Source organism: Poecilia reticulata, chromosome 14 (assembly GCF_904066995.2).
Source record: "Poecilia reticulata chromosome 14, P_reticulata-male-v2, whole genome shotgun sequence".
NCBI lineage: Eukaryota > Metazoa > Chordata > Actinopteri > Cyprinodontiformes > Poeciliidae > Poecilia > Poecilia reticulata.
The window spans coordinates 8,464,084-8,486,290 of record NC_088843.1 but is presented as its reverse complement, the minus strand read 5'-3'; the positions used below and the strand labels follow the sequence as shown (position 1 = coordinate 8,486,290).

The 22,207-nt window shown below is 39.3% G+C and overlaps 3 protein-coding genes across 4 annotated transcripts; all 3 read right to left on the bottom strand.

Moving 5' to 3' along the window:
- Nucleotides 1-742: 742 nt before the first annotated feature.
- Nucleotides 743-4,694, bottom strand: srsf1b (serine and arginine rich splicing factor 1b). Of its 2 annotated transcripts, XR_535334.3 has the most exons (5): nt 4,273-4,694; nt 2,875-3,068; nt 2,616-2,788; nt 1,599-2,239; nt 743-1,282 (listed from the first exon to the last, which is right to left on the bottom strand). XR_535334.3 is itself a non-coding variant. In XM_008427139.3 (4 exons), exons 1-4 carry the CDS (start codon nt 4,461-4,463, stop codon nt 2,051-2,053), a joined length of 747 nt encoding a protein of 248 aa, XP_008425361.1. In that variant the 5' UTR covers nt 4,464-4,694; the 3' UTR covers nt 743-2,050. The 2 variants fall into 2 exon arrangements, 1 of the variants encoding a protein (XP_008425361.1); XM_008427139.3 differs by having other exon boundaries at nt 743-2,239.
- Nucleotides 4,695-5,454: 760 nt separating this feature from the next.
- Nucleotides 5,455-13,225, bottom strand: pigs (phosphatidylinositol glycan anchor biosynthesis, class S). Its single transcript, XM_008427140.3, has 12 exons — nt 12,933-13,225; nt 10,470-10,609; nt 10,281-10,392; nt 10,090-10,179; nt 9,895-9,986; nt 8,962-9,202; nt 8,721-8,863; nt 8,263-8,377; nt 8,021-8,166; nt 6,906-7,006; nt 6,434-6,644; nt 5,455-5,999 (listed from the first exon to the last, which is right to left on the bottom strand). The coding sequence occupies exons 1-12, from the start codon at nt 12,949-12,951 to the stop codon at nt 5,721-5,723; spliced, it is 1,689 nt and encodes a 562-aa protein (XP_008425362.1). The 5' UTR covers nt 12,952-13,225; the 3' UTR covers nt 5,455-5,720.
- A 477-nt stretch (nt 13,226-13,702) lies between these two features.
- Nucleotides 13,703-21,977, bottom strand: aldocb (aldolase C, fructose-bisphosphate, b). Its single transcript, XM_008427141.3, has 9 exons — nt 21,821-21,977; nt 16,659-16,775; nt 16,359-16,570; nt 16,029-16,083; nt 15,778-15,938; nt 15,576-15,659; nt 15,314-15,488; nt 14,951-15,150; nt 13,703-14,854 (listed from the first exon to the last, which is right to left on the bottom strand). Exons 2-9 carry the CDS (start codon nt 16,768-16,770, stop codon nt 14,762-14,764), a joined length of 1,092 nt encoding a protein of 363 aa, XP_008425363.1. The 5' UTR covers nt 16,771-16,775; nt 21,821-21,977; the 3' UTR covers nt 13,703-14,761.
- Nucleotides 21,978-22,207: the final 230 nt, after the last annotated feature.

Sequence of the window (22,207 nt, the reverse complement as noted above, 5' to 3'; positions counted from 1 at the left end):
CTTTTATTTTGTGACGGTTAAATCATTTAATTACTGACAAAAGAGGGCTAATTCTGAGAAAAAAGGCTTACTGTGTTACTCTGGCCTTAGGTTTACTAGCTTAAGGAGACCAGCGGTCATTACTGCACAAAAATACTGATCATAAGCTGATTTGAGAGACTGACACCTTGAATGGAAGGCTTGTGATAATTATATAAGAAAATAGTCATATGGGCAACTGATACACCTCCCCTTTTGCTAAATTACACAACTGTTTACTTTTTTTTTAAAGCTGAAAGTGAGATTGTCCTCCCTCCCCCCGTTTAGTTTTCCAATAATTGAGCATATATTCTCCTTCAAGAGCAAAAACTTTTTACTTTCTGCAATCTGACTATGAAAGCTGACTGAAAACTTGTGTAATTCTTCAAACTTAACAAATCCTTAGAAATGCAATTTAATTGTGCTCAGTGAATACTCTGCCATTTAATCATATTGAATTGAATATGATTAAATGGTATGGAATACATTAAGATTCTCTGACCTGATATTAAGTCATTTTATTTAATAAAATGCTTTGAAAAATCTGGGAATATACGACTAGAATAATTCTACTTTTACAAAAATAGGAAGAAACTATCTAAATGAAGGGAAAACTTGCTCCTATCACCTCAGCTTACTCAGAAATACTTTGTGCAAGTGATGTGTAACATTGTACCAAACCTTTATGACAGATTTAAAAAAATACAACAAAAACAGCACTCACTTATTGTTACTGAATGTTTTATTAAAAGAGAAATAAGCAGTGAAATACTGAAAATCACAAATTATCCATCTTTGGAAATGACTGAACTAAGAAAAGTCATACCATTTTGAGCATCCTTTCATTTTACCAACCACACCTCCCTCATCCCCTGACAAATGTTCCCCACAATTTACCGCTCTCCTTACGCGTGGGATCCATCCTGCACCTCCATGCCCTCCTACTGGATCCTATCCAAGCTTTGCTCTTCTTTTTACAATTAAAAAAATAAAAAATAAAAAAATTGAGAAATGGTTTCCCCACTCTGCAGCCAGTAACTCTGCGTCTCTGGTGTCCCAGACCAAAAATGAAGGAATAATTTTGATAATTTCGAAAGCCAAATCAGTTTGATTTATCTCGTTTACTGAGAGGTTTCCGGTTAGCCGGGGTAAGGTGGACAGGGCCGGGGTCGTGCTCCATGTATCCATCCTGAAGCCTAATCCTAAACTGATCCTGAATCCTGATCCGGATCCGGAAAGGTGAGCCAATGAGCCCAGTCCAAACCTTTAGAATAACCAGCAGAACCAAAGAGAAGGAGGTGAGTTAGAATCACACCTTTGGAAAACATTTTAAAAATATTAATAATTCAACTACCAATCAAATCCAAAACAATACTTTGACTACAAAAAGATGAGAAGCAAACAAAAAAACAAAAAAAAAACAAACAAATACATTTTAGGGTCCCCAAAAACAGTTTACAGCACACTTTACTGTAACATTCAACAGCAGTACTCAAGTGTAAACTGAGTATTTAAAGGAAAAGAGATTCACAAAAGCCTTAAGTGAAGATTTCACAGTCGACAAGGCACAGCCATCATACCATTGGTGCCATATTTGACTCCTCCTCCTCCTCCTGTTTATCCTAAAATGAACTGTTTCCTCTCTTCCCATCCTATCCTGTTCCTCTGAATTCTACAGAGAAACACACAAGAAGGTCAAAGGACAGTTGTATATGCTATGGAGAAGTCAAAGACGATGGCTAAAAAGAAAAAACAAAAGCATTCAACGAGAAGAGAAAAAAAAAATATGCTGGGACGAGAAAAAGGTGGATAGCAGAAACAGAAGGGGAAAAGACAGAGGAAGCCAAGCGGGAGAGAAAATCAGGTCTGCAAAAAAAGTAGGGAAAACAAAATGGAGAAGGAGGGGTGGGTGAAACACACAAAACAACATTGTACACAAGTGAGAGATGATCCTGGGAGTAACCACTGGATTTTAAACGTGACCGCCTCCTCTCTGGCTCTGAGGTACACCGCTGCTTCAGTTTAGGCAGATCTAAGTACGGGAACGGGAGCGTGAACGGGAACGCCGGGGCGAGTACTGGGGGGATCCCCTGCTGCGGCGTGGGGAGTAGCTGCGGGATCGGCTCTTGCTGCGGCTTCTGCTGCGGCTACGAGAGCGAGAGGGGCCGTAGCTGGGGCTGCGATTGCCATCCATCTTCACACGAATGTAGGCCGTCTCTCCCTAAACACAAACGCGTGTGTTAGCATCTATGAAGAGAACAATCAGGTACAAGCAGACACCAGGAAGAGTCCACATTGGTTTCAGCAACCTAAAAAAGGCTAGTAATTCTCTTAATGTTGTTGTAAAAAAAAAAAAAAAAAAAGCAAAAAAACAATGTTGATCGATCAAGCATTTGAACCTGTACTTAATCATAAACATATATGAAAATAAAATTCATGATCTTTTTTTCCCAGGGACACTTTGAGATTTGGCTTTACTTACAGTTGGGTATCCATCCCCCTCAATCCCGCTTCTTCATCTAAATGAGCAAACTTCAAACTGCAGCGCAAGAGCACCTCCTCAGTAACAAAGCTTTCTGCTCTGACTCATTACGTACCTCATGAGAACGAAACTTGGTGTTATCCAATTTACGCACAGCGTAGGTCATGTCTTCTTTGCGCACAAACTCCACCACACCTGTGCCATCGCGGAAGACATCAGCGTAACATACATCACCTGCCTCCCGCATGTGATCCTTCAGGTCCTGCCAGCTCCCGCTTTGGGGAAGACCTGAGAGAAAACGGAAAGAAAAAGATGATGTACAAAATATGATTTTCTTAAGACAAAGGCACAAAAAAGAGGAAGGCATTACTCACCTGACACAACCACTCTGTTTTCAGAGCGTCGGGATGGAGGGCCATACCGGTTCCTTGACGGCCCCATGCCTCCGCCTCCACCACCTCCTCCTCCTCCTCCGCCGCCACCCCTTCCACTTCTTGGGAACTCCACACGAAGTCGATAGCCATCGTAATCATACCCATCTCGCCCGTACACAGCATCCTCAGCGTCCCTGCAATTTTTTTTATAATCAGTAACTACAAAAAAGTACAACTGGAGGATCTTGACATCAACAGATCTGAATTACTGTGAAAGCGCCACTGTTAAAGTAAGGTTACGTACTCATTAAATTTTAAAAAGCAAAAGTTTACATCCATTTAAAGCAGAGGTAGCTGTCGCCACTGATCTGTAGACAACAATGAAGAGATTTGAAATATGCAACACGATAAAGTAGTATTTTTTAAGAAAATAAAAGGTTATTCTTTCAACAAATCCAAGTAAAGTTATGCATGTGGAGGCTTTTTCTGATTGTGCACATATGGACTTTTACATCAACAGCAGCAGGAGCCTGCTGTAAGTCCTGTCATGACATTATATAAATTTTGGAGACTTATTTTAGCATATTGCTGCCCGCTATTAAGGGGTGTTGCTGAGATATCCAAACTTGTTCATGTTGGAAGTTTAATGACCTCCATCTTTCTGTTCAGTGGAATAGTTGATATTGTTGGAAATGTTCTTTAGAGATTAAAGAAAATTTAATCTCCATCCTGGTTGTTCACTTTATAGATGAGGTGAGGTCATAATTTATTTCTCACACAAAAAAGCCACTTAACAGAACATTTAAAAAAATAATTTTTTTCTGTTTAGGAAGGAGACCATGTCTAAACCTCGTATTAAAAATGTTAATCTCCCCGAAAATGTAAAAAGGGAAGAAGAGGAAGAAGAAGAAGAAGAAAAAAAACACACATAGCTTGTTGTATATATTTTTTTCACGTGATTGTTATGTTAAAAGGTCTCGCCTTTAAAAAGCTAGGGCCACTTTGCAGATATATCGAAAAAGCAACTATTTAAGTTCATATAAAATAAATACTGGAAAAAAAAACTTCGATTATTTGCACATACTAAAAAGAAGTGAAGCACAAGGAAGGTTTATTTGTAACCATGACAACTTGTATTTAGGTGCCCTTTAGAGAGCATGTTTTGTGAAGTAGGCCTCACTCCTACCACATGTAGGCAAACGAACACCACGCTCACAACAGGATGAAAATATAACAATGAGACGAATGTAAAAGTGGGTCAAAAACATAGCTTAGACTTATGGCTAAAACTAGCAGCTGGCGGTAAATTAACATTTGTGTCAGGGAAGATTAAAACAACTTTGGGTGTAGCATCTGGCTAACAGTGGCGATAATGCTAACCAGGATGTAGATGCTTACCTCGGATCCTCGAACTGAACGAAAGCAAACGGTGGTCCTCCTCTGCGGTTCTTCAGGTCAATATCACGCACAGATCCGTATTTATAAAATAAGTCTTCGACGTCTTTGGAGCGGATGTCTGGGGGAAGATTCCCCACATATATCCGACAATCGTTGCTTCCCGAGGGTCCTCGAGCGAATCCTCCGGACATTTTAGCGCAAAATAAGCTAACCGTACCGCAAACGGACTAAGAGCTAGTGAACAAAAGGCTACGGCAGAGCTATCTCATAACAGAGGCGGGAAACTTCGGGTGAAAACGAACAGGGAAATGCTGCGACACTGTTCTGTTGTCGGCTGCTAAATCCGCTCTAACTTTAATGGCGAACTTAGCGCCATGTAGTGACGCTAGTTCACGTAATCACCTTTAGCATTGGTTAAGAGGCAACGGCTCGCCTACTATACTTCCGTATTACTACTGTAGTACAATGGGGTTTTTTGAGCTTTGTCTTTATCAAAAAAACTAAATACTTTTTGAAGCAGTGCTTCTTTGTTTTTAATTCAGTCATTTGGTTTTGTAGAAACTAGATGCAGCTTTGTTTTCTTTAACATATAGTTATGCTAAAAACAAAGATTTTATGTTAATCCATTAGTTACAAATTATGTTCTCTAAAAATACAGCTGACTAAATTTACTGTAGTGCTAATAGTTGATAGCAGCATCACAAACTTTAAGTGATTCAAGTTAAGCTAAATATGCAAACACAAAACTAATGCATTTTAACCTTTATTTCTGTTCATTTTTATGGTTGTGTGGCTTACCTCCAAATAAAATCCAAATTGTTTCTCTGAAAATGTTAATGTTCCACAATATAAAAGTGTACAGGTAAAAAGAACAACTACAGCCTTGACAGAAATGCAAAGCACAAAGTTTGGCAGGGATGAGCAAAATCATACCCTACAACCAAGGCAAGCTGAAGGCACTATTAAATAATTGCTGAGACTTGAGTACAATAAGTTTTTTGATTTGGGCAAACAAAATATTTGTATTTTATTTAGGTTACTGCAACTTTAGTGTTTTCATAAATTGTCATATTTCTCTCGGTTTTTTTTTGCTTACAGCTACTGAAAACAAAATGTTTGATAAAAAGCTTAATTGAAAAAGTTGTGTGCAAAAGTGCAGATAAAAAATGTCTAAAATGTGAATTAGATCTTTAGTCTTTAATTCTTAATAATTTACAAAAGAAAGTTCATATATATATAAGTTTTTACACATTTACACAAATTTAAGCTTTCAACCGTACAGCTACAGTTCCAGTAGTCATTTAATAAAAACTTTCAACACATGCCCATCCTAATTTCAAACAGAACAATATCCCCAAACAACACTGTATAAAAACCTTTCTTTATGCCCCCATTGCCACTAAATGTCAAAGCCACCAACAAAACAGTTTATCCATAACATCTTCACGTCAGTCCTTCTTAGCTTGCTTTTCCCTACGTTTCTGTCTAGCCTCAGAAGCTATTTTGATCAGAGACAGCAGAATAGGCACACACATCGGCAGGAAGAGAGGTATGTAGATAGCAAACTTCTGGTCATCAGGAAAGTAGAGGAGATGGAGCAGTGAGGGGTCAAAGAAGGCTTTCTCTGAAGCCAGGATGGCTTCTTTACTAAACTGCAGGGCGAATTTGAGGTTTCCAGCCTCCAGCTCTGCAACAGCCAGCTGCAGAGACGTCACAGCGCTGGACACCTGGCAGACAGCGACAGGAATAATAGATTAGGAAACGTGCAATTAAAAGAAAGATGACTTGTAATGCTAAAGTATTTAAATCCCCACAACATTTTCCCTCTTGTTACGTCACAACCTCAAATCTCAACATATCTTAATTAGGATTTAATAATGATCAAATTATGAAAAATGATACATGGTTTTCACCACTTTGTACTCCTTTACTCTGATAACTTAAATAAAATCGAGTGCAAATGATTTTATTTTATCATCCAGAAGTTGCATGCAGTAGACCTGGAAAGTAGCACTCTCCACATTTTTTCCATGTCACAGCCTTATTCCATCAAAACTCTATATACATCATCTCATTTTAATTACAAATATTCATAGCTTTTGTTTTAAGGAAATATCATCATCAGTCTTATTAAGTATTAATGATTTCATGTATACTTTACCTGTTCAGCAATGTTGTCATTAATAACAATGTTGCCTATCTGGTCTAGCAGCTGTGCAAGTGAGGTGATTGTTGTGGTCGCTGTTGCAATGTTTTCCACTGAGCGGCTCCACATGAGACGGTCCAGCTCCCAGTCAGCTAGTCCGGTTCTGCCACAGGGTGCCACCAGGAAGCCAGGGGGTGGGGGTGACGACTGCACACCCAGCAACAGTCTGACAGAGGAAAAAAACTCTGAAAAATGACCTGGTATAAACAGTGCTGTGCAGTGAACATTTATTTTTCCATATAATGCCAGATTGGGTTGGAAAGCTTTGTTCACATAAAGTATGAAATCATAATTTAAAAACTAAATTTTATATTTACTCAGGTCATTTTTATCTAATTTTCACATGTATTTAAGTGTAAGAAAAAAGCAAAAGCCTGAAGAATTTGTTCATAAAAAATAATCTCAGATGATGTAGGTTGAGACTTACCGAAGCTGTGCGAGGAAGACGCCCATGACTTTAGCCATGTTGATGTTTATGTCAACAGGGAACTCTGCCTCTGGCCCATAGTAACTGTCTACATTAAACACCTGAAAACAAGGAAACATTTTCATCGAGACAGTTCAAAACACATTTACAGGTCAGAAAGCTAACATTTGAATTAACACAAGGATCCGGGCCTGATGTGAACATTATAGTGAAATTTTATAAGAGAAAAGTCCAACCATCAGGTTGTGACCTTAAGATCAAGCAAACTTGGGCTATGTAGCAAAACCCAAAACACACCAAGTTCACCTCTGAAAAAGGAAAAATAAAAGATTTGGAGTGGCTTTGCCAAAGTCTGGACTTCAGTCGAATTGAGATGTTGAATTATGACATTCTGTAACATTCAGTTGCAGAATGTTCATGCTAGAAAACCCTCCTACTTGTCTCAAAAGATACTTTGATTATGAAAGATGTGCTTACAAAAAAAGAAGGGAACATCAATGCTAACTCTGTGTACAAATGAAAACCAATACAAGTTGGGTAAAATGGATTTTAGCACAATATTTGCTTGCATTGATTGATTTCAAGGTGTTTTTGACAATATATTTTTCTAAAAGAAAACATATACATTACAAGACAGACTATTTTATTATATTGTTATGTAACGGTGGCAAACAATCAAGTGAGATTAAGTCTGCAACATTTTAATCCAATAACTGTTACAAAGTAACTCCTTTAGCAGTATTGCTACACAGCAGTTAGAAAAAGAGAAAACATCCTTTCCACAACCGTCATCTCCTAGCAACAGCGGAGCGATACTGACCCCATCCGCAACCATGTCAAACTGCGACACAACTAGTAAATAACACACACACACACAAAAACACAAATCAGTATTAATTTACCTTAACTATTCCGTCAATATGGCCTATGTGCCACGGTTACATTATGTAACTAACCCTATGCTGATCAACAGCAATGTAGCTTTTTTGATTCTTTTGTGATAATCACAGGATAACCAAGTACTGTCAAAATTTTAAATATGAAAGTGCCCATATGTAATACTTAATATTCATTACACATTTTTTAAATCGTCAGGTATAATCCTGTGATCTTACCATAATCCCACCCCAGCGTGGCGAGTGAAACGCATTGGAGGGCACTTCCTGCTTGTTTTGATCTTGGATGTAAAGAGGTGAATGGTAGGCATCAGGAACATATAGAAGAAAATTCAACACTGGGTTGGAAGATGCTGCATTAGAGCCTGAAAAAAAATGTATACACAAATACATAATAAGAAAAATCACAATATATTAATTTTGTGTTTTATCTTTTGTAATTTTTATTTTTATTTTTTTACCAAGTCTGGCCTCCACTGGGTTGATAACATGCGCGAGGCTGTCGGCGTTGAGCATGTAGGCATTGCGGGTGTTATCAAAGCGTGGGTTGACACCCAGCATGGCATAATGCAAGGTCTGTAAAATTGAGGGTACAAAAACCTGAGCATTTGCATAAGTTTTGTCTTGCACTTTGATGAGATTAGGGGTACCAAGAGACAGTGTTCATATATTTGAACATGTCAATTTTAGTTCCATTAAGGCGTTTGTTTGCACTGGATGTTTTTAGGGGCATTGGGTTAATGTGGGCTGTGACAGAAGCACGTCAAACATTTCAGATTTGTAAAAATGTTCAAGACCATGCATCCATTTTTCCAGTTCACAGTTATGCGCTATTCCCTGCTGATGTGCCACAATAAAGTAGGTTAGGGTTTTTGCTTACAATGTGAGAAAGGACACAGTGCACTGCAAACACAAGTACCTGAGAGTCAATGCTAAAATTAGCCACCGGGGACATTTTGGTAAGTAAAGGCTGTATGTAGGTCTGCGCAGCACCCTCAATGTCCCAGTGCAGCCGGTGAGACTTCGGGTCGGGGTTTAACAAGCTGAATGTTATCTCATAGCCTAAAAGAATAAACAGAGAACAGAAGGGAAGCGTTAACACACACACACAACCCATAGGATAAATTACACTAAGGCAACTTCTGACAAAAATAACCAACCTGGACTGGATTTGAAGGCTCTCATACTGTCTGCAATGCTCTCTTTGTTGCCTGGGTGGAAACGGACTCTGTCGCTGAGGGCAGCAGTGATGTCAGCACGGCTGAATGACATCACTCTCAGTACCTGTTTGATGTGTGGCTGCAGGTGATGCAGCAGCTGCTCAAGCATCTTAGCTGTTCTCATCTGGGGAACAACACGGAGCAGCGCAGTCCGTCGCTGACCAATGTACACTTTAACATCCTGTGAGAATAATTATAGATGCAATCAATTCAGTCAGCATTAGCACTTACAGAAGAAACGTAATCAAGCATATATTAGGTTAAATGGCAAACACAGAAATTATTGTTCTCTATCTTTTTTACAATAACTAACTTGAATATAAAATATATTTTATATTTGTTTACCACCTGGTTATGTTCCATTTTGTTAGGATGTACATTGTCAATAAAAGTGAAAGTATTTTCATGTCTTGACCTTTCCTTTTTTTTTTTAAACAAAACATTTTCTTTGAACTTTATTTGTCATTTCTTTATATCAAAATAACATTTTATTATAGTTTTACAGACTATTTGATAAATTACTATACTATATATTATTATTATTAATTCATTCAAAGGTCTAAGACCAAGCACACAGTCTTGTGGTACACCACAAATAAACTTTGGTAAACCAGCGTATGAATTACATATTCGTATCCTTTATTAGAGTACCATTACATCCAATAATGTGCTGTCCCTAATATATCTCTTAAGCTTTTTCATCAACAACCCATGATCTGCAGTGTCAAAGGCATTTAATTCAATTCAATTAGTCCGGAATTTAATTAAAATTTAGAATAGAAACATAATAGTTATTTCAAGTGTACATAGCAATCCAACATTATAGTATTTGAATAAACAAGGAGTAAATGTTAAAGTGTGAGCAGTTTTAACCTCAGGCAGTAATGAGGACGACTCAGGGATCACATATATGACCAAAGACCCACATGGACTCTCACTCAGCACATGCAGAGAAAGATCTGCCTCTATAAAAGACAAAAAACACAAGCAGCATGTGACCACTGTGCTTTGAGGGAGGAACTAAAATGGATAGATGAGATAAACAGCTAGATTCTACAGGAAACTCACCCGCTGCAGTAGGTTTGTTCAGGGCATCCTCCTCCATGATGGTGGCTGTGCGATATTTTGTCTCATACCTATATTTCAAAGCTGTATCCTCTGAAAAAAATAGCATTAATGATGAGAAGAACAAGAAAAGTATGCAAGATTCCAGGAATTAAATTAAAGATTATAAGCATCTATGTTTTAAAGAAAGTCACCATCTACAGCATGATGCTCCTCCTGGGTTTGTGTCAGAGGCACCTTCTTCTGCTGCTCTGGTGTCACTGTTCCACGGGCAAATACAACCTCCACATCTGCACTCAGCTGGAGCTGAGAAACAAACAGAGTAAGCCATGTGAAAAATAGATGGATCAATACAAGAGGTATTGATGAATCCACAAACAAACCTGCAGCTTAGCCAGTTCTCTGATCTGACTGACAGGTAACCAGGCCCGGTAGGTTTCAGTGGTTTTCCACCACAGAGGGACTCCCACAATGATGACCACTGCTGCTATGGACAAAGCAGCAAGCTGACCTCGTCTGCGCTCTGAGAGAAACACAAGAGCTGGTAAAAGACCTTTTAAAAGTGAATATGTTAGTATAATTTTATTTTGAATTTAGCTTTATTCATACTCTGTCAAGTGGTTGCACTGAGTTTCTGGTTAAGTAATATTTTTGTTTATTAATTAGCCTGTATGTCCTGTAAAGTCCCCAAGCTCATAAACTGACTTGAATTCAAATGAATTAAATAGTGCCTGACTGCATCACTGCACATTTTACAGTGTGTGCTTTAAAAAAAAAAGCATAAAAGAGGACTAAATAAAGTCAAGGCTTAAAACCTTAACAAAAATAAAATAATTCTGCAAAAAGTACCTGGGAGAACCATAAGTCTTACAAATGAGAAAAAAAATCGTTAAACCTATATTAAAAACTAATTATAAAGTTTGACTGCATAAGAAAGTAATAGAAAAATATAATAAAGCCCCCAAAAAGCCAATTTATTTTACGGAAGAATAAGAAGAATAATAATAATTTACAGCACGATTACAATAGGCCTTCGCAGCGCTTAGCTGCTCGGGCCTAATTAGTAGCCTACAACGTGCCCTAAATTACTTTATGAAACTCCAAACTTTGGAGTGACCTAAATCTCTAATTATTTTGAATTTTAACAATGTTTCTGACACTAGTTAATGTGATATTTTATTCTCGTTTAATATTACAGTGATTCTTGAGAATAGGGACAAAATGGGTTTTAATTTCCCATAATTTTTTTTTGTTATTTCTCAACCTGATGTATGCAAATATGACAAATAATGTTTTGGAAATATAAAGATGCTAAGGTACAGGCTCCCAGTTGCAACATTTTTTTTTTTAAATTACATTTTTAATCGACCTGACCTAGAATGCTGTCATCACCATCTGACAAAAATAAATAAAAAATAATTTTTAATGACCCTATTAGTGATATTTTTACTCATTTTGCAGACAAATGCTTCTCAAGAAACAAAATAAATATTATTTAAACAAAAAACTAGAAGTTCATCTGACAGAGTTGACAATGCATGACGGAGTTGACACAGAACTGAAGGTGGTGACAAACTAGTGAGTAAAAAGAAAAACTTGATACATGTGAAGTAATGCAATTTATGTAAAATACATTAAAATTAATTAATTGCACATTTAAGCGAGATTTGACAACAATTCCACTGAAAGATTCACAAAAACTCTGGTGGAGTTGACATCTGACGGAGTTGACAAAAAGCCAAACTATGTCAATTTATATGATGTAATTCTGAAGGAGGCCATGTTGTAGTTCATCAGTTCCATGAAATCTTTACATTATACCAAAATTAAGCTTTATTTCACAAAATTTCATAAACGTTTAGTAAATTGTCAGTTATGGTGTTGACACATCATGGTTGTGACAAAAAACGTAGGAAAAAAAAGAAGAAAAAATTAAGAATAACATAAGCTAACCAGAGCTAACTAGCCCTCTTAGCAAAGGAAGAGAAAGGAAGTGGTCATGGGGTCCTCAGAAATTCTGGTGCCCCCAATAATGCCTGATTTTTTTTTTACATTCTTTTCATTTCTGACGGTGTTGACAAAAACTAGGGACACATTTCAATGGAGTTGGAAAATATATAAAAATTATTTTTAATTCAATTTATTGATACTTTTATAATTATTTATATGACTTGTCATAATATATAATTTTAGTATTTCTTTAATTGTTTAAAACTATTATAATGTATTGAGTTCTGCTTTTGGACAAGGGACTTTACAGGCATCATCCACCGACTACAATGTTTAAAATAAAAAAATATTCAGCAACCAGGAAAATATACATTGTTGTGCTCACATGACCCAGGTTAGTTTAGTCAGATATTTGAAAAAAATTATATTTTGTGTATATTTTATTCAAATTTTGTGCTTTATCCATAGGACCTGTTTTGTCCCCATTCTCAAGAATCACTGATTAAATGATGGGGATGTAAATACATTCAACACAACAGTCCAGAATTTTTTCAAAATCCTTTCAGTCATGGGAAAAATATGCACGCAACGTATATTAAAATATTTTATAGGAGTTAATGGTGACTTTATAAGCTTTAGTGAAACACACATAAAAAGGTACAATAAACCTGCAGGCATTTCAGACAGCATCTTGAGGTAGTTGGGGAAAGCTAGCTGTTAGCTTCCAGGTTCATAATATTAACATTGTTCAATGAACGACATAAGTGCAACGAGACAGTTCTAGATATGCTGTAGAAGATGTAATATACAGTCTAAAACATTCGATAGTAAGATAAAGAAACACATTTTAAAGCAAGAAAAGAATCTTCACAAAATTTGCTACTGAATCAACTCACCCACTTCCGCGGTGGCCATTTCTGTCAATGACTTGGGTGCGTTTGTTCATACACACACAAGCAGCCTCAAGTCACATGACAAAGGTTGGAATTAAATCGGGCGCGTCACTTTAAGACTGAGCCGTTAACTGTGTTTAGTGCTGCATTTTCAAAACGGAAGCAAATCTTTTCTCAAAAGAGAGAAAAGAGACAGAGAGAGAGAAAACAGATACAAGGAGCAGCGCTGTCTCCGGGCAACCACGGTGAGAATATTAAACGCATGTAGACAACGTGGGACATGTAACAGAACCCCCTACTGGTTGGCAAATGCAGAAATAGTCGTGTGGCTTGACCAGTATTTTCCCCAATTGAGCAGCAAAAGTAACATTTATGTGGGAAACATACGTAGGAAATCGAATTGTTAAAATAGGTATTTAAATTATAATTTTATTGCAGTCATCTACTAGGTTGTGTATTCTGCTAATAAAGCCAAATTTTTAATGAGAGTATATTACCATAAAAGCCGCAGTTTTTCAAAGGTTATTTTACCATTTCACTGTTGGGAGTTTAATTCATAGCCTTGCTGAACCCCCACCCCATCAATGTGCCATAAACTCCAGAATGCTCGGCTACTGCTGACTCAACCCACTACAAGAAGCCTCAACACTAATTTTTTTTCTGAATGCAACCAGAAAGTGTCCAAATTAAAAAAGAAAAATGGAAAAAAAGGGAATAAAGCAGACTTTACACATTAACTTTTTTGTACACACAGACACACACAAAAAGACGCGTTTAGTTTTAATGTGTATTTTAGTTTATTTCTCCACTATTTGACACACCGATTGTTTCAAGAACAATAACATCACAAACACATTAATCCAACAAAGCAGTGACCATTTCTGCGCTGCTGACCCCCATGTGTTGGTCCATGTCTGCATCGATAGAAATTCTTCCAATCTTTCCGTGGGGCAGGCAGGGGGGAAACAGGATGGTCAGGCAGGGGGCGGGTGGCACACAGAAATCACATAGACACCGTCACACAACTAAATACGATATTTACCAAGTGTAATTCAAAGCTAATGTTATACTGAGAAGACACACGTGATGGTCGTTTTTGTTGATAATGGTAATAAGGAGCACAAGGGGGAAAAAAAAAAAACAAACAAAAAAAAAACGATTACTGGTGTGCAACGTTTATTACAGTACACCGTGTCTAGTGACCTCTGCTGGACCCACCGATGAACTACGCAAGATCAACTTCCAAGTTCAACATTTCGACTTCGCTCTGCTCAGCTTCTCGTTTTACCCTTAAAACGGATGCACTGATGCCACTATTGGTTGGTTGGTCCCACAGTTAGTGTGAATGTTAGTACAGTAGTTAAACGAAGGGCCAACGCTGGGTTCTGACTGAAGCGAAACACCGATGCGCACTTGCTGATCTGAACTGCTGGGGAGCCGATGTGAGAGGACCAATGACGGAGAAGGAACCAAACGTGGAGAGAGAGGAGCACTTATGAAGAGGCAAGAAAGGAATACTGACAGATTCTCTGGATTACATTCTGCATTAATCTCAGAGTCTAACCAGAGCTAGACATGAAATTCAACACTTCAGTCATTAATTGTCTCAAACCTGTCTGGATTTATTTGTTGAAATAAAAATGAAAACCTGTTCCCTTTAGTATTGCATTCTTACATAGATTTTAAATAGACATCTAATAATGTAATGTTAATAACTATTAACAAAGTACAGTAGACAGCGCAGGCCTGTGTCTGATGGAGGAGTGAGAAGGGAATAGCAGAGCAGATATTAAGACTAGCACTAGGCCACAGCTGAATGTGGTCGTTAAAGTTTAATAGGCATGGTTAGCCACGTAGAGGGATTGACCAGCAGCACCAGCACTTCCAGAGGACTTGTACTTTCCAAGGGCAGCCAGCCCGTTAGCCTGGGGGAGACAGAAGGGAAACAAAGAGACGTCTTAATATAAACCCAAAAGGATTTCGCATGTTGGTCCTTCTGAGGGGTCTTTGATTTGACTGACCTGGGCCCGCTTGATGAAAGCCTCGGTGCCAGCTTTCTCCTTATTCAGGTCTCCTTTCCATGCGTTCAGGGCGGAGGCCTGCAGGGCTCGGCCGTAGGAGAAAGTCAGCGCCCAGGGCTTGTTGAGGGGGCAGGTGTTGATGGAATTGAGGTTCACGCTAGCCTCCTCTTCAGACTGACCACCCGAAAGGAAAGTCACTCCTGTGTGGGAAAAAGTATGCAGAAATGTAATATTTTTCATAAGAAAAAAATCTAATATGCATTTCATTAAACAGTATCCTGACTTGTCACAATAAACAAAAAGTTTGAAAAATACTTACACTTTACAGTTTCATAAATACATTCTCTTATTTCTATGACTCACCTGTAACGGCTGGAGGTACAGTGCGGCGCAGGGCAGTGACGGTAGCCATGGCGATTTCCTCGCTGGAGAACTTGGTAGGACAGGAGTGTCCAGGGGTGACCATGTTGGGTTTCAGCAATGTTCCCTCCAGGTACACATGGTGGTCAGACAGAGCTTTGTACACCGCTGCAAGGACCTAAGAGCAGACACAAGGAGTTTGCCATTAGATTAGAAATATGTTGATATGTATGCAAAGCAGATCATGACCTTCCAGATGTTTCACCTTCTCTGTGACATATTGGCAACGCTTCAGGTCATGATCCCCATCAGGCAGGATCTCTGGCTCCACAATTGGGACGATGCCATTCTAAAAAGTATGAACGTAAAGTTATTAGGGGCTTTAGGCTATGGCTCAAAAAGGCACATTTTAAGTGTATTAAAAAATGCTGGTGTCTAACCAGACGTAAAAAAAAAAAGAACCCAACCTGCTGGCAGATGCTTGCATATCGTGCCAGTACATTCGCATTCTCCAGGATGGCCAGCTGAGATGGCGTGGTCTCGCTGATCTTCAGCACACAACGCCACTTGGCAAAGTCTGCACCGTCCTTCTTGTACTGAGCACAGCGCTCACTGAGCCCGTCCAAACCTGCGCATCAACACACAAGAATCTAGAGTTCCTGCTACACTTTGACTTTTTTCTAAAGTTTGTTAGAATATTCCCTCTGCTTTGGCTCACCCTGGGTGGTGGTCTCTCCATTTGTTCCAGCAAGTGGTACGACACCTTTGTCAACCTAAAAACGGATGGAAAGAAATATCTATTAAACAAAAAGCTGCTGAATTTCTACCGTTCCTGAATATACAACATAAAAGCTCTTTTAGGGCAGTTTATCCTCACAACTGAAACTGATCTTTCAGGTTTTTCTGTAAACATGTGTTCATTTTTACATACATTGATTGATTGACACATTTCAAGTTTTACCTACCAAACTATGAGACTGTTTGGAGGCAGATGAAGTTAAAGTTCAAAAGTACTGTGTTTGAATCTAACAGTTCATTTCTGGGTTACCTTGATGCCAACAACAATGCCGCGGTCTTTGATGAGCTTAGAAAAACAAACGCCATCGTCGCTTTTCTGGTAGAGGGTCTCATGGAAGAAGATGACCCCTCCGATGCAGTTGTCGATGCGCTCGTCAGCGGTGAAGAGCAGCTGGCGGTAGCGACGCCTGTTCTCCTCCGTGTTCTCAACCCCGATGGGGTTCAGGCGTTTCGCCATGCTGCCTGAAATTGACACACAGTGAAAAGTTACTTAGCTTTACCTCATATACACAAACTCCTTCTGCAATGTTCTTAGTCTGACTGAACATACCGGTGGACTCATCGGCAGCTAGGATGCCTTTTCCTGGAGCCACTATACTCTGAGCGATCTCCTGCAGCTCCTTCTTCTGCTCAGCAGTCAGTGCGGGGTACTGGTGAGTCATGGTGGCTGAAAGAGAAGGAGAGGACGACATTTTATCACCATCTGACCACCCAGCTCTGGCCTCTTTCTCATGCCGTTTTATTGTTTGGGAAACAGCTGACTTGCCACAGCAGTGAGCAGAAGGACTGGCTGAAGAATGACAAAAGTCTAGCAAGATGCATCGGAAAAATACTGAATTTCTCACAATCCAGTGATGCAGAATGTGTGGGAGATGTGATAAACCCAAAGGCAGCAAGCTGCTTCCTGCAGGAAAGGAAATGCTACATCTTCTACACTTAAAAATGTGAATTTTGTCACACTTCCTAACAGACCATGCTTCTAGTGTGGGTCTGGTCAAAGTGAAACCATTTGGTGGCAGCCATCATACAAAGGTTTCTAGATCACGCCCTTCTTCAGTCGGCAGAAGTAAGTGGTTACGCAACTCCTACCCCCACCACGTGCATCTGAATCACAGACTGGGGAGGGATGAGGGGTTATAAAACAAACGCTTCAACAGACTCAGCTGCCGGGCTTGATTTCAGCTGCAGGTCTGGATGCAGCACGACTCTACCCTAGCAACACTCTTCCTGTTTTTCCCAGTTAACACCATTACAGCATTTTCATTCTTTACATCTTTGTAGTTGATTTACTGATATTTCTTTAAAAAGAATGTTGTGTGCTGCCACCATTTTAGCCTCTTGTCGGTCTATTGTTGCCAGTACGTAACTACAATTCCCTTCTGCACAGGTAATGTGAAGAAAATCCATGCAATACTTGTAAATTTCCACACATCCAGAATACGCCTGAGGACACAGTCTGGCTGACTGCATCAACTGTGAAGGCTTCACTGATTATTGGTTTGTTCACAGCTGCACAAGTGAAATGCTATGTGTTGCCACAATGGATCAGGGATGGATTAAATGGCCTGATAGAGGACCAGGAGTTTAGCTGCAGTGAGCTGCTGGAATGATGTTTGCTTAGAAAGAGCAGGGCCGAAATATTTCTGTCTTAAAGAGCGAAAAAGTTACTTTTAATTTAGTATAATTGAATCAAGACAAAACTAAGTTATTTGCATTAGAAACTAGACCAAATATACTTGGTGAAATGTTGTATTTTTGCAGTGTAACTAAGGCTGGGTTGCTGCTGTAGGACACCGAGGGTCATATCCTCCGTTAATCCACAGCTTTAAGCTATGGGATAAGGGCCTTGGGAGAACACAGACAGGCCTCTCTGCAGGGCGGCTCTGCTGCAGGAACAGTTCACTACTGTTTGAAAAATTCTGCAGGGAGGTGAACCCAAACAGGTCAGGACAGAGTGCTGTAATTTGACACTGTAAGGGAACTGTTAGTTCACCAGTCTGAAGTGAGTGCACAATCTCCAGTGCACTGAATGAAATTGATAATTCATTGAAATCACAAGACACAGTGTGTGTATTTTAGGTGTTTTCTTAGCCAGACAAGGAGTCATGCCCAACAGACTCTGGCTTATCTTTAGGAAGATGCCTACGTGCTTCAACAATGCATTTTTACCAGCTCCAGTGTATTCAAGTTTCCAGTCACCAAACATTGCAAAAATGATGGGTGCTCTGTGCAATCTACATTTTTAGGCCAATAGTAAAAAAACAAAAAAAGAGTATTTGTAAAAAAAAAAAAAATTATTGTGCAAGTTGAGAGTGAAGCTTGTTCACATCGATATGGTTGCAGGTGACATTTATTTCGAGAGGAAAAGAAAACCTGGAGGGGATCATGTGTCAGAAACAGCACACCTTGGAGGCCAAACATGATCAGCCAAGTGCAGCAATGGGAACTAATGGGAAATGTTATTGATGCCTATTCTATTATTCATCCGGGTTGCTTTTTCAGATTTCTAAACATGTCTATATGTGGACTGCAAACAGAAGGCCTCCACTAGATCCATTGTCCAGTCCCTCTTTAAAATACACTTCTCACCTCTGGTAGATATAATTCAGAAAAGAAAGTAATATTTCAGTCACTCATAGAAAAAAAACTGTCAGTGATGACACAAGTGACCATAAGTGACCATGCTCAGAGAAGCATGAGCAGATCAGCTGGAAACGGTACCATTTTTATGCAACGATTTTCCAAATATAGTTCAGACTTCAAGCTCCTCCTTGGGATCATATCTTGGGTCAATATTAAATTAAAACATAAAAATGTCACAGATTTGACCCCATCTTGGCTAATTCTTTTGGTAACCTTGCTACTAATTAACACTAAATAGGCTTAAGAGTAAAGAGCCGTTTCTTTTAGCTCCTATTGGTTGTAGCTGCTATTACTATTGATTAACAGATTGAAAATCTGGATGGACTCCAGTGATTATTTTACAGCCATTTATGGATCACATCAATCCTCTCCTGGTTTATCCTGTGCTATAAGTCGCCACAAGGCATCTAAAAATATATTTTATATGGTTTCCTACTTTTGTTACAAATATGTTCCCATTTATTTCTGGATAATGATGACAAAAATAAGTGCAACTCAATAAAACACCACTAGTTTGAATGCTGTAATACCAATGTAGGTAAGGCTGCAGGAGACACTGATGTTTTCTGCTCCTATATTGCCTCTAGGGAACACTCAATGCATTTGGGGAATATGAGAGGAAAATATAAAGATTATCTTTGTTCCACAGGTACTTACTGTAGTGAAACTTAGACTACAGATTTGGTGAACTAAAGTGTCACAATCACCTGAGCTGGCCGCTGAGCCCAGCGATGGTGTCCAGGCAACAAAACATCTCCTAAAATGGAACTGGTTTTGGTGAAGCCAGCAGCCAAAGATGCAACAAGGTCCCTGGGAGACATCAAACCTTTTAAACGTAGTCTTCAAAGCGCATATTACATGACAGCAACCTGTAACCCGACTTGACATTTTGATTACACAAGCTTCAAACATGGTCGTGGTTCCTGCAAGTACGGTTTGAGGAAGTGAGGAAGTGTCAAAGGAAGAGAAATATTCATCAAAGTTGTTGTTTAACTGTTCTGAGATGTGCTTTATAATAAAATGATTTCTTAATTAAAACACAAAAAAAGGGGGGGGGGGATTTTGAAACAATTTGCAGATGGTATCTTTTGAGAGAGAAAAGCTGAGATAATTTTGTCAGGAGCTTGACTTTCTCTCAGTCACGCCTCGGATTTTCACTTCTGCCTGTTGCACAGTGGTTTTCCTCTACCAGGCAAACACCATGTCTGCATTGCGACATCAAGATACGTGGCCAACTCCCTGCTGCGTCACATGGAATCCCTTCAGAAATTAACAGGAAATGCCAGTTTGATCACAGAATACTATGGCAGTTATATATAATGTGTGAATTATAACAAAGATCCCCGCATGATTTAGATAACTCAAATTATTGACCCAGAATCTCTGTCGTACTATTCAGAGTTAACAAGTTCAAAATAAATCTATTGGGCACGATTAAAACTTAACTACAGTAGGACCCACTAGTATTTATTACTTCCTGACTCTGAGTCATGACGTGTCTGATGCAACCATTTTCACCCTGCAAAGCACAGAGCAGAATGTAGCCAAAAATCACAAATACTTAAACATCATAGCCAATAGATACAGTAAACAAGCCACAGCTGGTCTGTTGTGAAGTATTACTGCAAGCTTTTAACTACAAAACACTTCAGGCCTGCAAACTATGAAGCCCAGCATTTATAAAGGCTGTAAGCAGGGTTTTAACAGGCTGGTATCAACCGAATCAGGCTGGAACTGCACATATTAACATTTGAATTATTGTCATTATAAACAAGCCGGGAGAGGATGGCACAGTTAAAGGGAAACGGGATCTATGTTTTGCTGCACTGTCTGCATCATTACCGCCCCCCTGGAGATTTACCCAGCTAGTTGATGTCTCCAGGTTGCAAGCTATAGAGCTGAAAATGGCTCCTGCACAGCAGCACTAGTCAGATTGCAAACATTTTTTTTAAAAGCCTGCTTGCTTGCGTTTTTACCAGACAGGCTGCTGGCCTTGGAACTGATGCACGTTCCTGTATTTGGGCTGTTTCTATCTTCAGACTTTGATCCAGCAGCACTAGCCGGAGCACTGCCCATTGCCCACTGATACAGGAGCCTACAGCAGATGCGACGGCTGTGATGCATGGTGCGGTTCAAAGAGAGGTTGACAGTGGTGAAAATGTACAGGTTACACAAAAGCATCATTTTCATGTTAAACACAGGAGACATAAGGCTGCTGTATATCTTCTCTCATTCAAAATGGCAAACTGACTGCATATGATGTTATATGATTTTTAGAAACAAGGAACCGGATTATTTTAGGGATTGGGACTAACGTAGGAAAGAACCAACAAGTAGTAGAGCTGGGTGTTGCTTAGCAACCAAAGGGGCAGTGTAAAATTGTAAAAATAAAGTGTAAAAATAAAATATACTATTTTAAAAAAGGACTTCAAAGTCGACTAAAAGATACTTGATTTTTCTTGTTTGTCTTCTATTAAAACATCCCATCCACATGTATGTATATGCGGTTATTGTGGCGTGTCTCCAATGCCCGCCCCGCCATCGTCACATCAGAGGTCTACGTGCGCTTGAACAGATACACTCCGACAGGAAACGACTTCATCATCACCCTCCCCCATCACCCTCCACTGCTCCTAACCACGTTTTAATTCAAAATGTGTCATCGACCTGAACACGTTCCAAACTGCAGACCCATGGTACGTTAACTTAACTAACAGAAAAACCAGATCCGTCACCTTCACTTCCATCCTTGAAGGTCAAAGTTTGTACGCCCTTCCTGTTGTGTGGTTCGTTGATCCTTAAAATGCGCAGCTTTCATATATGGTCAAATAAGCTCAAAAGCTCTACGCTGTTTTTAGAAGCCAACACGCGAAATAAGAGACATACGTCATAATAAAAACAGGAACAATTTGTGGCTAACAAGCTAGGAGGACAAAGTTAGCTTGAGGTTGAGTAGCGCAGCATCACATTCCCATCAGCATCAACTCGGCCGTTAAAGTTACAGCGGTCCGATATGAAAATGCTACAATGTACAGCAGTCACAAATGGCAGTTCAGATTTGATTATTACCTGTTTGTTGATGTCTTCAGTTGATAGAGCAGGTGAGCTGTAAGTGAGAGATGCGGAGCTGTCTCCTGTTTAACTGCTGCAGCGCAACGTGACCCTTTACAAAGCCTCTCGAGCCGAGGGAGGAGCCAACACCCCTGCGTCATATGATGGAGTGAAACTGCGTCTATCGCGCATGCGCCGTAGAACATCCTCCATCTAAAAAGAGAGCAACGCGAACGCAGAATGATTCTGCATCTTTTCCAGACTTGCTGCTTAATTTTCATCTGAAACCAACAAGCATACGGACTTCTAATAAAACACACGTCACCTTAAGAAAGTAGTTTAATTATAAGCAGAAAATATGTCCAAATATTCCCAGATTACTACAGAATGCTGAATTCTAAGTAA

What these genes read in the sequence shown, in the direction of transcription:
- srsf1b (XM_008427139.3), bottom strand. Translation starts at nt 4,463, where the DNA reads ATGTCCGGAGGATTCGCTCGAGGACCCTCGGGAAGCAACGATTGTCGG. An exon ending in GTTCAGTTCGAGGATCCGAG is followed by an intron (nt 3,069 to 4,272) that starts GTAAGCATCTAC and finishes AAAAAATTGCAG; the next exon opens with GGACGCTGAGGATGCTGTGT. An exon ending in AAACAGAGTGGTTGTGTCAG is followed by an intron (nt 2,789 to 2,874) that starts GTGAGTAATGCC and finishes GTTTTCTCTCAG; the next exon opens with GTCTTCCCCAAAGCGGGAGC.
- aldocb (XM_008427141.3), bottom strand. Translation starts at nt 16,770, where the DNA reads ATGACTCACCAGTACCCCGCACTGACTGCTGAGCAGAAGAAGGAGCTG. An exon ending in AGCTGCCGATGAGTCCACCG is followed by an intron (nt 16,571 to 16,658) that starts GTATGTTCAGTC and finishes TGTCAATTTCAG; the next exon opens with GCAGCATGGCGAAACGCCTG. An exon ending in GCCAATATGTCACAGAGAAG is followed by an intron (nt 15,489 to 15,575) that starts GTGAAACATCTG and finishes GTCTGCTCTTAG; the next exon opens with GTCCTTGCAGCGGTGTACAA.
- pigs (XM_008427140.3), bottom strand. An exon ending in GTCTTCCTCGCACAGCTTCG is followed by an intron (nt 6,645 to 6,905) that starts GTAAGTCTCAAC and finishes TTCCTCTGTCAG; the next exon opens with ACTGTTGCTGGGTGTGCAGT. An exon ending in ATGACAACATTGCTGAACAG is followed by an intron (nt 6,000 to 6,433) that starts GTAAAGTATACA and finishes GCTGTCTGCCAG; the next exon opens with GTGTCCAGCGCTGTGACGTC.